The sequence below is a fragment of the Zootoca vivipara genome, chromosome 4 (genome assembly GCF_965207765.1).
Source record: "Zootoca vivipara chromosome 4, rZooViv2.hap1.1, whole genome shotgun sequence".
NCBI lineage: Eukaryota > Metazoa > Chordata > Lepidosauria > Squamata > Lacertidae > Zootoca > Zootoca vivipara.
Genome location: NC_142587.1, coordinates 78,439,015 through 78,452,823, shown reverse-complemented (window position 1 = coordinate 78,452,823; position 13,809 = coordinate 78,439,015). Strand labels below are relative to the sequence as shown.

The window sequence follows — 13,809 nt, the reverse complement described above, 5'->3', positions numbered from 1 at the left end:
GAAATACGAAGTGATGAAGATTTTGTCTGAAAGTGGTCCATTCATGATGGACTTGATTTATCATTCATCCCTTATCCACTTGGTGGTGAAACGTTCAAGGGGCAGGTATGTGTGAATGAACCAGTCTAAAGACAAGTGACACAGATTGAGGATAATCTTTGATTCCTCGGGGGGGGGGATTCTTTTCCATTCACTAAAGGTCCCATTTATATTAGGCCATGCTACAGCAGACTTTATTTTCTTTGCACTTTCCAAGGAGTGGGATGGTAAGTATCCAAATCATGTAGGCAAACAGTTTTCAACAAGACGCGAGAACTGTTTACAAAATAGATGAAAACTGGTGGACCTCCAGGCACTGCTGGCCTCCAACTTCCATTGCCCTTTTGCCCAACGGCCACGTTGGCTGGAGCTGATGGGAGCCCAGTGAGATCTGGAGAGCACCAGGTTCCCAATCCTTAGTTTACAAAATGGATCCAATGAGGACTTGCCATAATTCTGAAATTTTGATTTTGACTTGACAGTGCCTTGTCTCTCTCTCTCCAGGCAGTTATCTGAAGAAAATGCTAATCTCCAGGAATACGTTGAAAAAGAATCCAAGGAAAAGAAGAGGCTAAGTAGGACTAATGAAGAGCTGCTGTGGAAGCTTCAGACGTCGGACCCCATGAGCCCAGTTAAGCTGTCGCCAACATCGCCCACACATATTTATCGGTCTTCGTCAGGACCTCCCACCCCAGCTAAAGTCAGCACCGTGCCAAGATGACAGCCCCGTGCAGCTGTGTCAGATGACTTGTCCCTGACGATGTCCCCGTCTACTGAATGTTCTCGTCTAAGAAAGTATTAACCACAGTAGAAGTAGATCCCTGGGATCCGTGACTCTACCAACATGCTCTCTTGCTGCATAGCTGTATTTGACTAGGCAGTGCACTCCGGTGGGTTCTCTAGGACTTGCGACACTGATGCCATAGAATAGCAGAATCCCAGCTGATGCATGGGGACATCCCAGGGTTAGAGGCAAAAGCAAGGGAAAACTCTTCTTATTGTTCACTCCCGAGTGATGAACTTTTCGCTGCAGTATTTCAGGTTAGTTGCCAGTTCGAGTTTTGAATAGCTCTGTGTGTTGAGTGGCTGCTGATACGTATGGATGACCTCAGGCATCCATGCCCATAACGCGAGGCACATGTCAGGCACACATGCACACCTTCTGCATATGCACACCTTCTGCTGTTCCGAAATGCATTTTTTTATATTAATGGATTCTACAAAAAGTGCTGATATATTTTCACGAGTCAGCAGTTTTCTAACTTGTGCCTAAGAGTTATACTGAAATTAAATGCTTCTTCTTTTTTTCTTTTTTTTTGGTCAAAGCTTCCCAGGAATATTTCTACCCAAACGAGAAGAAAGTTACAAAAACATAGAAGCACCTTCCGAGTGACCACTGAGTGGTACATTTTCTAAAGCAAAACACCAGCGACTTGATTTCTTAACTAGCTAACTGCCTTCAAAAACAATTGCTTTTCTAATCAGTGCCAGACACGGCACTCGCCTCCCAGGTAACAATCAGAACACTCACCACTGCTGTAAATACGGAAGAGGCAAGCAGGCCTCCATCGTTGCAGTCCTATGTTCATTTATCAAGATGACTCCATTTTACCCCAGCAGTAAGGGCTTTTCCACGATGTTTTCAAAGTCTGAATTAATAGCAAGGCTAAATGTACAAGACCATGTGCCTCCCAACTCCTTTTTAAGAAGTGATGGGGGAGTGACCACAGAAGCATAGAGTGAATGGGTGAATTCAGTTAGCGTACTTCAGTAGAGAGGCAAATGTGTGTGCTAAGTAACAAAAGAGAGCCCTGTGGGATTTAAGCCCATCTAGTCCAGCATCCTGTTATCACAGTGATGCACTAGTTCCCTGTAGGAAGGATCTGGGTACCACAGTGCTCTCCGAACCCACAATTCTCAGTAGGCAGACTGGTTTGCCCTCTTTTGTTGATGACTGAATTGGGCTCTTTCTTCTACACAGGGGTGACTCACCTGTGCAGTGGACCCAAGTAGCAGCTTGAGGCAGCAATATTTTTAAGTGAGTGTGCAATCTGAGAGCTGTTCCTACCCCCCTCCTAAGCAATGTGGCCAGGAGTGTGCTATTGCTATCCTCTGCCACGTTGCCTAGTATCCAAGGAGCGCATCTCTCAGATGCAGAACTCACATCATCTCAGGCTCGTCATGTTCATAAAATAGCAATCAACACTGCACACTTGGCATTTTATCAGCACTCAATGGCATGTTTATGTGTTTTGGTACTGGCCAAACTGCTGGATTGTTAAATCTCTCTGCCTTCTTTCCAGCCATCTCTGCTACCCAGTGTGTATTTAGTAGCAGCACGATATTGGATGTCAGGCCTGCTAGAACGTAGGCTGGTTCCCTAGAGAGTAGCATAGCAGTCACAATAGCATTAGACCTTGAAACGGTTTCTAAACATGAGCTAGACAGACAAAGAGGACACAGCCGGTGTCCCTTCTTGTCTTTGGTGTGATAGGAGTTGGGTTCCAGCGTGTGTGTCAAAGAGTTGTTATAGACTTAGACTGTGAAAGCGTTGAACGTAGCGTTGGACAGATGTGGAGCATGAATCATCTAAGCAAAGAAATGTTTTTAGGTAGCCATGTGATACTTTGGTTCTCGAGTGGAGGCCCAGGGCTCAACTCATTTGCAAAGTCCAGGCTTGCACATCCCCCTCTGCATCGTTTAAATACAGGGCAGCTCAGTGCGCCAAAAGATCACCGAGGAGAAGAGAGGGGAGGGAGTTAAGGAGGTCCTCGGTGAGCTGTGTACACTGGCTGGCAAATGCCTGTCTGCCTGATGTCCACACAAGTGCTTCGTTCAGCGAGTCTGCTTGGTGCTTGTGTTGATGACTTGCCTGTGATGCAGGCCTTAGGCATCAGCTGTGCTTGCCGAGAACAGCCAGCACCATCCAATAGCCACAGATCTGTAGCCCAATTCCATGATGTACAGAGTAACAAGGTTGAGTTCTTTCTTTTTTTTAGAGAAATTTATTTTTGTAGCTACCTTGCATGATACTGTGATACCAAGTACATCATCTTAGATTAGCTCATGCCACGTTTGTTAACTTATCACAAACGACAGGACTAGATTTCGCATAATGGGCAACTTGCAAACTCAAGCGTAGGATAGTTGCAACAATGACCCAGGTATGAATTTAGCCAGTTTCCTTACCACACTTGCTTGAGACACAGACAGCACCTGTTTCCTTGCTATGTCGCAAACCTTGTACTGTCAAGCTCATGTGAGCAATGTTATACCACAGCTTTGATAAATTTGCATTTACCTTGCATTGCTCTGTAAGTTATGTATTACTCTCCACTTATAAGCTAGCAAAGCCACACTGTGGGTGGGTGGGCGGGTGGGTGTGGGTTGTCTGTCAGTTCCTCTGTTTATGCTTCTTCCTTCCTCTGTTCATCTGCCACCTCCATTTTCAATGAATGCTTCCAAATACAATTTGAGATTTTGGCTTCTGCTGGCCTACACAAGATAGCAAGTCAATGCCAATATCAGACTACAGTTCTATCTCCTCCATTTACTTTGTACAGATCAGTTGTCCCTACATCCAGATGGGAAAGGTGTAGGATTCTATCCACTTCCTTCCTTCCTTCCTTCCTTCCTTCCTTCCTTCCTTCCTTCCTTCCTTCCTTCCTTCCTTCCTTCCTTCCTTCCTTCCTCATCAAAATGGCAGCCTAGGGCTACTCTACTTTAACCTAACATTCAGTTCAGTTCACTTATTCAGCCCTTCAAAACCACAGACCATCTACAGAGGGAAAAGAACCTTTTCATGACTTTGCATTATGTAAACCTAAAGGTAACCAACTACGGCTGGCATCTGAAAAGTAACTTGGTTTCTTAAGCATGCTATCTGGTAAGCCAGTTCTGAAACCAAGGGTTCCTTTAAAAGCAGTTTCTGATGTTACATACAGGGCTACTACTACAAGGTGGAGGGAACTATCTCACTTGGTCACCCGAAACCTTTTGACTTTCCTAAAGTTGCATCCCTGCCTCTGCCATCAGCTCCCTCATCACTCCAAAAATTATGATGATAGACAAGTGCAACACGCTCTATTCTAGTGCTGCAGGCAAGCATGTGCAGATCTGGAAGTTGTGCAACGCTCCCAGTTCAGTTTCCTGGATACCTTTTTTTTTTACAGCCCTCAGCCACATTTGACACTGACACGCACACACACATAGACACACACTGAGCCCTTATGCTGCCTTCCCAAAGCCAGATACATGAGCCACTGAGCTAGGGCCCTGCCAGAGCCTTGCACCTCTTTCCCAAAGCCCAGCCCCTCACTTAGCCAGCTTTGGGAAGGCAGCACAAGGGCTGGGGGCAGCCCATGAAACAAGGCAGTATGCGGCCCACAGGTTCCATGCCAAAGTCCTCTTGTGGCCCGCTTGGTATGAAAAGTTGGGCCACCCTGGTGTATACAAACAATCCCAAGTAGGAGCAGATTGGACTGGGGTAGTGCCAGGGGAGGTGCATAACATGCCTAGGCTTCATGACAAACCACTGCATCCCTTGGGCTCCTCTCCTTGAAGGCCAGCTACTTTTTGTATGTGAAGCCATAAAATTCATCCCCCCAAAAGCAGAACTTAATAACTGCAAATCTAATTGTGGATAACCATGTTCACACTTACGTACTGGACAATTACACAAAGCACTCCGGTGATGGGGCAAAGCTGGCTAAGTATCACGAAGAAAGCAATCAGAGATTGTAGCGGCACTATAACTGATGGCCTGGCAAGGAATAGTAACATGGGTCTTGAATAATGTTTTAACACCCTGCCTTAGTAGCAGCCAACAAGCAAACTGTGGCTACCAAGTGCAACTTTCATTCTAGGGAAACAAGAAAAATATGGAAGGCATTTTTCTAATTCTCCGAATTTCAGGTGTGAATCCTGTTTTACCTATTTACTTGCAGCCAAGGCCAAAAAAATTAGGTCAGCTCACTCAGGGAAATTGTCCTTTCCTTCCATCTACCCACTTAACTAACTGTGGTGATGGCAAGACACTGTTTGGGAAACTTGTGCCAAAATTCCCTTAGGGAGAAGATGGGAAATGCCACCTCAACCTGTCCTGCTGCTGCGTATTATTCCTCGCAGGTTCAGAGGAAGATTCAAGGAGGATTCAGCTGCTGAGATGCCAACCCTGGGAAAGTCCAGGAACACAGCCCACACTGCTATCATAACATGGCACAGCCACGGCACCATTCTGTAGAACACCAATTCCTTTCTATGCCTCTCCTTCCATGCAGGGCATGCATGCATCCAGCAGAGCAGTTTGGACTGTACACATAAAGCAGGAGAAGAATCAAGAGCAACTTGCACTGCTTCTGTTTGTGCTTCCCACTGACTGTGCAGTGTGAGAAAATTAGCATCTTTCCTACTTTATAGTGAGAGTGCATGCCCAGCTATGGATGCCGCCCACAATTGGCTCTTACCAGAGCAGGGCAGATGGGTGACTTCTCCTCTGTGGCATACCCAACGCCGCCCTGTATTCTGTCAGAGACAGCATCGTGATGCCCTCTAGATGTTTTGGACTACAACTCCCATCGTCTCAGACTAGCATTGACTATGCTAGCTGTGGCTCATGAAGGTTGTAGTCCACCATCTGAGGGGCACCATGGGGCTATGCCTGAGCTAATCAAATGGATAGTAACAATACTGCCTGGTGCCCCAAATAGGACTGTGCATTCAAAGGCACCCTTGCTTTCTAAAGCATCAGAGGAATATGACAGACAAGAAAAAACTGACCATAGTAGTATTGTTGAAAGGAGTTGATCTAGGAAATGCCTTTAAAACCTTCTGGAGATGGGCTTTGGTTGTGGATACATGAGGCTCTCACACTTTCTCACTTCACTTTCATGTCTTGTCCAAAGACCAGTGTTGCATCTGCCTTCTCAGCCTCCTCCTAGCCCCCATGATGTGTTTGGGGATGCCACGCAACTCTGGGTTTTGGACAACATACCAAAGAGGTGTGATACAATGAGTAAATTGTGCCTCCCTGTCCAAATACTTGTCTTTCCCAGAAGCCCTCAAAAGTCTTCCTGGGGAATCCATTCACAGGCCCCTGCTACCTTAGGAATCTCAAAGGACCAACAAAACCACTCGCTAGAGAAGCCAACAGGAGAAGAGATTGATTAAGACTCCCCCTTTTGCGGCTTTTGAAACGTTTTTCAGAACTCTCATTTGCACAACATCACATTTCTCCCCAATAAATCAGCTGGTACATGAACAGTAAAGATCTTCTTCGGAATAAATATGAATAACCAAAATCAGGTATTTTACGTCTGTGTACTGATTGCATTTGTGTCCCATGGACACACGGTGGATGATAAAAGACCATCCCCTCCCTGACACAGCAGGAGTTTGTGGTCTGACTTAATTACGTGGCTATTTGAATTACAGGAAAAAAAGTTTGTATTATTTGAGTTACAGTGTACAGGTGAATGTAATATATTCATGATAATAAATACTTGCTCCTTAGTCTTTTGTGTGCTACGATGCTTCTTTACGGGTCTATAGGTAACAGGGTTTAGCAAGAGATGGGCGTTGTTTACAAAAGTTGTTTACAAAAGTAAAGCAAACAACTGAAACTTGTGTATAAAGGAATCACTCAGGAGCTTTGTTCTCTCAACCTTACAAATTTTGCTCAGTACTTGCTATTTAAATTTAAAGGTACCACAATTGATCAAATTTAAAGGCCTTGATCAAACTGTGCATGTAAACCCTTCCCCATAAACTGTCATTATGCCAACTCCCTATGAACAGATCATTTTATTACAGACCTGTCTGTGCCTACACAACAAGTAATGGAGCAATCCTAACAATTGTCAATTTCCTTCCTTTTCCCTGTGTAATGCAACTTTTCTGTGCTGCAAACTATTGCATTTCACATTTTCCTGCACCCCTTACTATCATGGTTGACCTGCTGCCATTGAAAGCAAGAGACAGAGTGAGAGCAGAATAAGAGACCATTTGCACGAGGCTAGCCTTTTCTCCCCTCTGGCCACTGGCATGCATAGTTAGTCTCATGGGAGATGGAGCTGAAAATATCTGAGGAACGTCGCAATAGAGAAGGCTGCTAGGCACTGAGAAATTAAGACACACGGCTATCTTTTTTTGGACGCAATTATGGTAACATCTAGTACCATGCTGAGGGCTCATGAGTGAATCATAAGAAAAGCCTGCTGGATCAGGCCACTGGCCCATCTAATCCATAATCCTGTTCTCGCAGTGGCTATGGGAAGCTCAAAAGCATCCATTTCAATTAAGTGCAAGAGAATAATGGTAGGGTGTGTGTGTGTGTGTGTGTGTGTGTGTGTGTGTGTGTGAGAGAGAGAGAGAGAGAGAGAGAGAGAGAGAGAGAGAGAGAGAGAGAGAGAGAGAGAGAGAGAGAGAGAGAGAGAGAGAACACACTGGTTAGATCACATTGCTAAAAGAGAATATTTACTGCTGCCTTAGAAGTCCTGCTGAACTCACACAGCATTATTGCTGAGCAGCTATGCATAAGGTTGTGCTGTTCAGGTTGTCATGAAACACTGTGCTGAAAAGCAAAAGGTGCATTTCCAGAAGCTTGATTCTTTCACTGAAGAGCAATTGCATGCAACTGGTCTGCTGGAACGAACAGAAACACATTGGAAGAGGAAGGGTGAAACTAACATAATTTATTTGCATTTCTGGGAAACGTTTAATGCTGTATCACATAATATTAACAAACTGATCTCCAAAGTCAAAAACGACATCAAGAGGGAGACATTATTTACAGTGCCACCTGGCAGAAACGTCTCCGAGAAGCAGAGGTCGCGCTCTAGATAAACGTTTCACATTTAAAAAAGGGAGAGCAGGAGGGGAGGGGAGAGCAGAGCCAAAATCTAAACAAGAACCAAACCAGAAACTCCACTGGAACAGGGAAAAAACCCAACAGGGATTACAGTCAGCATCAGGGGGTCGAATAATTGTATCACAACAGTAAGAAATTCTGAGGAAATCATTAGAAAAATAGAACAGCCAACCAAAAAGTATATATTTATATATTACTCAATAAAAATATGCACAGATTCTTTCATGGCTTCTTGGTTATTAAGAGATGTATTCCTGAAGAAACCCCACGTTCCATTAGATTTGTAATGTACAATCGGATGTACATTCTTTGTGCTCCTGAGACCAGACGTACATTGAAAGGCACAACGTAAAGACAGGAAATCCTCCACTTTGCCACCAGGCACACATGTTACAACCCTTCCATCATCTGGAAAACACAGACATGACCGCATGCGATTTGTGTAAGATTCCTCAGTGGCTGCATTCATAATGGTAGTAACTCAGGGTTTGCTTTAAACATGGTTTGTTGAAGATACCAGGATCAGTCTCACAGACCAGCAGGCAGTAACCATTGCTTGTTTCACCTTATGCAAGTTTCGTTTTTCAACTGTTCGTGCTTTCTACCTCTTTCTATTATGAAAGAAGCAAGGATTAGGCAAGGACTCTGGATTCAGATGTAAAGGAAATATATAAGCCAGCTTCAAACCATATAGTGGTAAACTCTATTTTACTTGGAGTACAACCACTTAAATTAATGAACATGACTTACTTAGGTCCTTTAATTTCCACAGACCTACTCTAAGTAAAACCTAGTTGAATACCACCCACGGTTTCATATTCTTATTTGTTGAGCCCAAACCCTAATCAGTTGGCAGGCGTGGGGCTTGGATGTAAAAACAAACCATAGTTAAGCTAAACAAACCATGGCTTAACACTATGTGAAAACCAGGCCACTGTCTAAGAGTTTCATCATCTCAGCATAACATTTTTTATTGGGACTTGTGCCAACAGCAGGAGGAAATAAACCCTGAGGAAATATATGGATTGTTACTAACAGGCATTGTTCCTGCAACATTTGGCCTTTGATTTGGAAGTACAACATACCAAGGACTAGCACATGAAAGCACCTGTTAAAAGATGTACACATGTAACAAATGCCAGACAACCTTTGCAATGGAAGCATCTTCTGAGATGGATTCATGAAGTTGTCAAAACAAAGTTATATGGACAAACAGCTAAATGATGGTGCCAAAATCTCATGGAGGGGGGCAGTATGTGCCTATACCACATACAGCCCAGTCCTCACACTTGATGCATCAGCACATAAATGCTAACCTGTGGGTATTCCGGCACCCTCTGCACTTAAAAGTAACTCTTCCCAACACTTGCAAATTAGAAAAAAGTAACCTTTTAGAACGAACACCAAAGTAGCACTGAATAGTAATACTTTCACAGGACAGTTCAAAATGCAGCAACTTCAAGTGTGTACAAATGATATGCACATGAACGCCATTGGCTTCAACGGAAACTAATGAACATGCAATTGGGTTACATTAAAAAAGCATAAAATATTCACTTTGCTATCGCCAGAACCCCTTGTGGAACCTGGTCAAGGTTACACTAAGGTTAATCTATAAAATGTTCAAACAGAAATTGTCAGCTTTCTCGTGCTCTCTTGTGCAATCTATACAGAGGCAATGGGGTGTTATATGCATGGATACCCTGGCAGAATGCATGCATAGTTCCCTGTGCTATGGTCCATGGGGTCACGAAGAGTCGGACACAACTAAACAACAACAACATCTGATTGGCTCTCTAAACACTCATGCTCACTGGCTACATTCAAATGAAGGAAAGCTACTGCATATCAACCTAAGCAAGTTGCGCTTCCTTTTTCTGGTTACTTGGCTATAACTTTTGATAGAATACAGATAATTGAACAAACCTTGTTGCATTACATTCTTCATTAAATTATCTTTCCACTGATATATAATTTTATGGTATTACTCCAAAATAAAGTGTTGATGTTGTTGTTTAAGCATTTAATCATGTCCGACTCTTCGTGACCCCATGGACCAGAGCACGCCAGGCACTCCTGTCTTCCACTGCCTCCCGCAGTTTGGTCAAACTCATGTTTGTAACTTCGAGAACACTGTCCAAACATCTCGTCCTCTGTCGTCCCCTTCTCCTTGTGCCCTCCATCTTTCCCAACATCAGGGTCTTTTCCAGGGAGTCTTCTCTTCTCATGAGGTGGCCAAAGTATTGGAGCCTCAGCTTCAGGATCTGTCCTTCCAGTGAGCACTCAGGGCTGATTTCCTTCAGAATGGATAGGTTTGATCTTCTTGCAGTCCATGGGACTCCCAAGAGTCTCAAGAGTCATCAAACCTCAAATACACTTTTTCCTAAAGGTTTCCACAATTTTGGCCACTAGTGTATAATATAATGGTTGGGAGAGAGAAATTGCTCATTGTGAATAACCACCACGTGAACATCCTTTTACAGCTGGTATGAAGCCACAGGACTAAATGTAGTGCCATGCTCTTCCAAACTTCCTTCTATATGGGTGCATTTAACCAAATCCCCAGCTGTGTTCCTGTGCCGTGGGCTGGGTATGATCCTAGCCTAGGGTTTCAAATTCTATGCACACCCAACTAGAAGGAAGTCCTGCTGAACTCACTTAAAACCATCTTCCAAGTGAAACACGCATCAGGTCAGGGTATACATTAGGGATATTCCCCCTTGCTGACTTAAGGGTTTGCACACACTTCCCCTTCCATACTGGGCTTGTGCCCTTCCGGGAGAAAAATAATCTAAAGGAGTCAGTGAAAATGAGACAATTCCTGAAGGAAGTGATGGCGGCTTCCATTGATTCAAGAGGCTACTTTGGACAGGCTCCTCTGTTATAGAACCATATAGAATTGTAGAGTTGGCAGGGACCCTGAGGGTCATTTCGCCCAACCTCCTGCAATGAAGTGAAAGACCTCATACGAAGTAAGATACCTGTTCGGTCTTTTTCTTTTGAGCGCAACACAGAAGGCAATGCTTCAGAATACGGCTATATATACAACAAAGTGTCCCAGCAGCTATACAAAACCACCTTCTTATTTAAACATAATAAAAATAAAAAGTTTCCCACTTATTTACAAAGACGAGCTCCAGTAAATGCTGGCCTGTTCTTTACAATAGCAAACCTACAGCAGCAGCAGCAGCAATCAGGTTTTCACCAAACTCAAGCTTTGCATGTATTTACATTTAGGATTCAGGGGTAAGGGCAACACAGTCTATCTAGTCTTCCATCCCCACCCCAAGTGGCAAAATCCTACACCAATAAGCAGAAGTTTGCATTCCACGTCCTGAGCACACACACACCCATCTTCAACCATGCAAGGGCCTGGCAGTGGCAACGGTACAGGGGTAAGCACAGCAGAGAGATTTAGCGACCCCTGTTGGTACTAGCGAAATTGTCCAACAGGAATAGGTGGAATTGTCCAGGCTCTATATCTCTCCTCTGAGCTGTTACACACCACAGGGAGAGGGACGGAGTATAAGCTCACCTAGTGCCAGTATTTATGCAAGTGCAGCCTACCTGGTTCCAGTTTCAGCACTACTGAGAACAAGGGTGGGTGATCTGTAGTCCTGCAACACCTGGAGGTACACAACTCCCATCATCCCTAACCCTTGGCTGGGGTTGATGGGAGTTGGAGTCCAACAGCATCCCACCACCTGAATTGAAGTAAGCAGATGGAGGAGGAGAGCCACTAGCCTAGGAAATTTAATTTAAATTTTTTTAAAGGAAGTAGCATATGACATCACACATACTCTCAGCGCTCCTTTAAGCATGGTCAGGATTCCGACCTCTAATCATTTCCCTGGGGTGGGGGATTTGCATGAATCCCATGTTAGACACGCACACGATTTGCTGATATACAGTACAAAACTTAATGCTCCTTTTGTGAGATGTTTACCCTGTTTTTTCCCTCCTGTTCGGAGAAATAAATACATAAAATCAGTTCTAAAATAAGCTACCGAATGACCGAACTACAGCTACGCTAGATCATAAAAGTTTACTGCTAAAAACTTGCTGCATTAGAACTGTTGTCAATGTCTAGACTTTGGCGCTCAGAATGCAGGAAGCCACCTCCCAGAGTTAAGGGCCCCGTACCTGCCACAGGTACTAACTTCATATCCAGCTCATGTGGAATATGCAGCAAGGCTAAGCGGGAAGTTTGTTGGAGAGAAGACACCTCCTAAGGTTAAGTTGGGGTCCCTGTCACATATAGGTCTTTAGAGTTGATGACCAGAACCTTGATTTGAACTAGAAACCTAACTTTCAGCAAAGTTCCCTGCCTTCCAGTTTCAGAGCCTTCTTCAAGGGCAGCTTCACATTAGGGCACATTTTACAAATTGATCCCAAGGGGCTACAGAACAGTCTTCGCCAATCTGGCATCCTCCAACTGCAGCTGATGGAAGTTGTGGTCCAAAACATCTGGAAGGTGCTAGGTTGGCAAAGGTGACAACAGAGGACATGGAATTCCACAGGGGCAAAGCCTACATAGAAGCAATTTCTATGTGGGAGTATGCGACAGACAACTGGGGAGCAGCTAGGAAGCAACTGATAACTGGGGATCTGCAACTAAGCCACAATCTCTGTAACATGGGACTGTGCGCCTCCTAATTAGATAAGCTGGAAGTTCCAAGACAGCATGTAGTGTAGAAGAATGACCCTTGTAAAAAGGCACAGAGAAGAACTGACCGATCCACTGGGACAAATCTGAAAGAATTAGTGCAGGTGCTGAGGTGGGGGAACTGCACACACATAGGCTTTCGCAGGCCCTGGACAGGAGTGGACGGCTGTTTGTGCAGAGTTCCAGGATCTATGAGAATACATGTAGGCTTCCGCCCGCCAGACATGCAGATGGGCTAAGAGGAACCACAAAAGGGCAGCCTGTTGGTTCAGGCTAGCAGGCTGCCTGTTCTGTTCCCACCATGGCCAATCACTGCTATAAAAACCAGAAAGGCACAGGGCCCCTTAGCCCATCAGAGAGAGTTAAGCTACCATCGGCAAACGGCCTTTTGAGAATACTGGAGCCATGAAATCTTTGACTGCCATATTGCAAGCTGCCCTGTGATCTTCGGATGAAGGGCAGCATAGAAATTTAATTTGAAAAAAATAACCAGATGCCTACGGAAGCCTACAAATAGGACTCAAGTACAACAGAACTTCCCCCACCCGTGATTCCCAGGGACTGTTTCTCTGAGAGCAGAGGCAGGGCACGGCCACAATGGCTAGCAGCCACTGCAAACCACATCCTCCGTGAATTTGCCCAATTTTCTTCTACAGACATCCAAGTCAGCGGCTGTCACTGTATCACTCCCATAAGATTAGAGATGGGAAGGTTTGGGGGGAAAGCAGAAAAATGGGGGGGACAGGACCCAGGTTTTTCCCCATTTTTCCCCAAAGCTGTTTCCCCCCCCCCCAGAAAAATGGCTTTGGAAAAAAAAACCTGGTTTTTCCCAATTTTTCCAGGCCTTCTTATATCTAATCTTATGGGAGTGAAATTCATGGTTTCAAAGACGTGCTGTGTGAAGAAGTACCGTCTTTGGTCTGCCCTGGATCTTACAACATCCCACTTGACAACCTGACATTTAGAAGACATCTGAAGGCAGCCCTGTTCAGGGAAGTTTTTAATGCGTGACATTTTAATGTATTTTAAATTTTTGTTGGAAGCCTCCCAAAGTGGCTGGGGAAACCCAGCCAGATGGGCGGGGTACAAATAATATATTATTATTATTATTATTATTATTATTATTATTATTATTATTATTATTATTATTAATCGCATGTCCGTGAATTCTAGTATAATGAGAGGAGAAAACCTTTCACAGGAGAGGAATCTTTTGTACACTGCCCAGGAATGAGTC

General features: G+C 44.4%; 1 protein-coding gene across 2 annotated transcripts in view; it reads left to right on the top strand.

Annotated features, from left to right (window-relative positions):
- The window catches only part of MTUS2 (microtubule associated scaffold protein 2), a 193,896-nt gene extending 190,552 nt beyond the window's left edge, over window positions 1-3,344 (top strand). The window contains exon 9 of one of the 2 annotated variants that reach the window (XM_035115862.3): window positions 544-3,344. In XM_035115862.3, the coding sequence (XP_034971753.1) occupies window positions 544-760 (217 nt within the window). In that variant the 3' untranslated portion in view covers window positions 761-3,344. The remainder of the gene's footprint in view (window positions 1-543) is intronic. The other variant, XM_060273810.2, reaches the window with a different exon arrangement.
- Window positions 3,345-13,809: the final 10,465 nt, after the last annotated feature.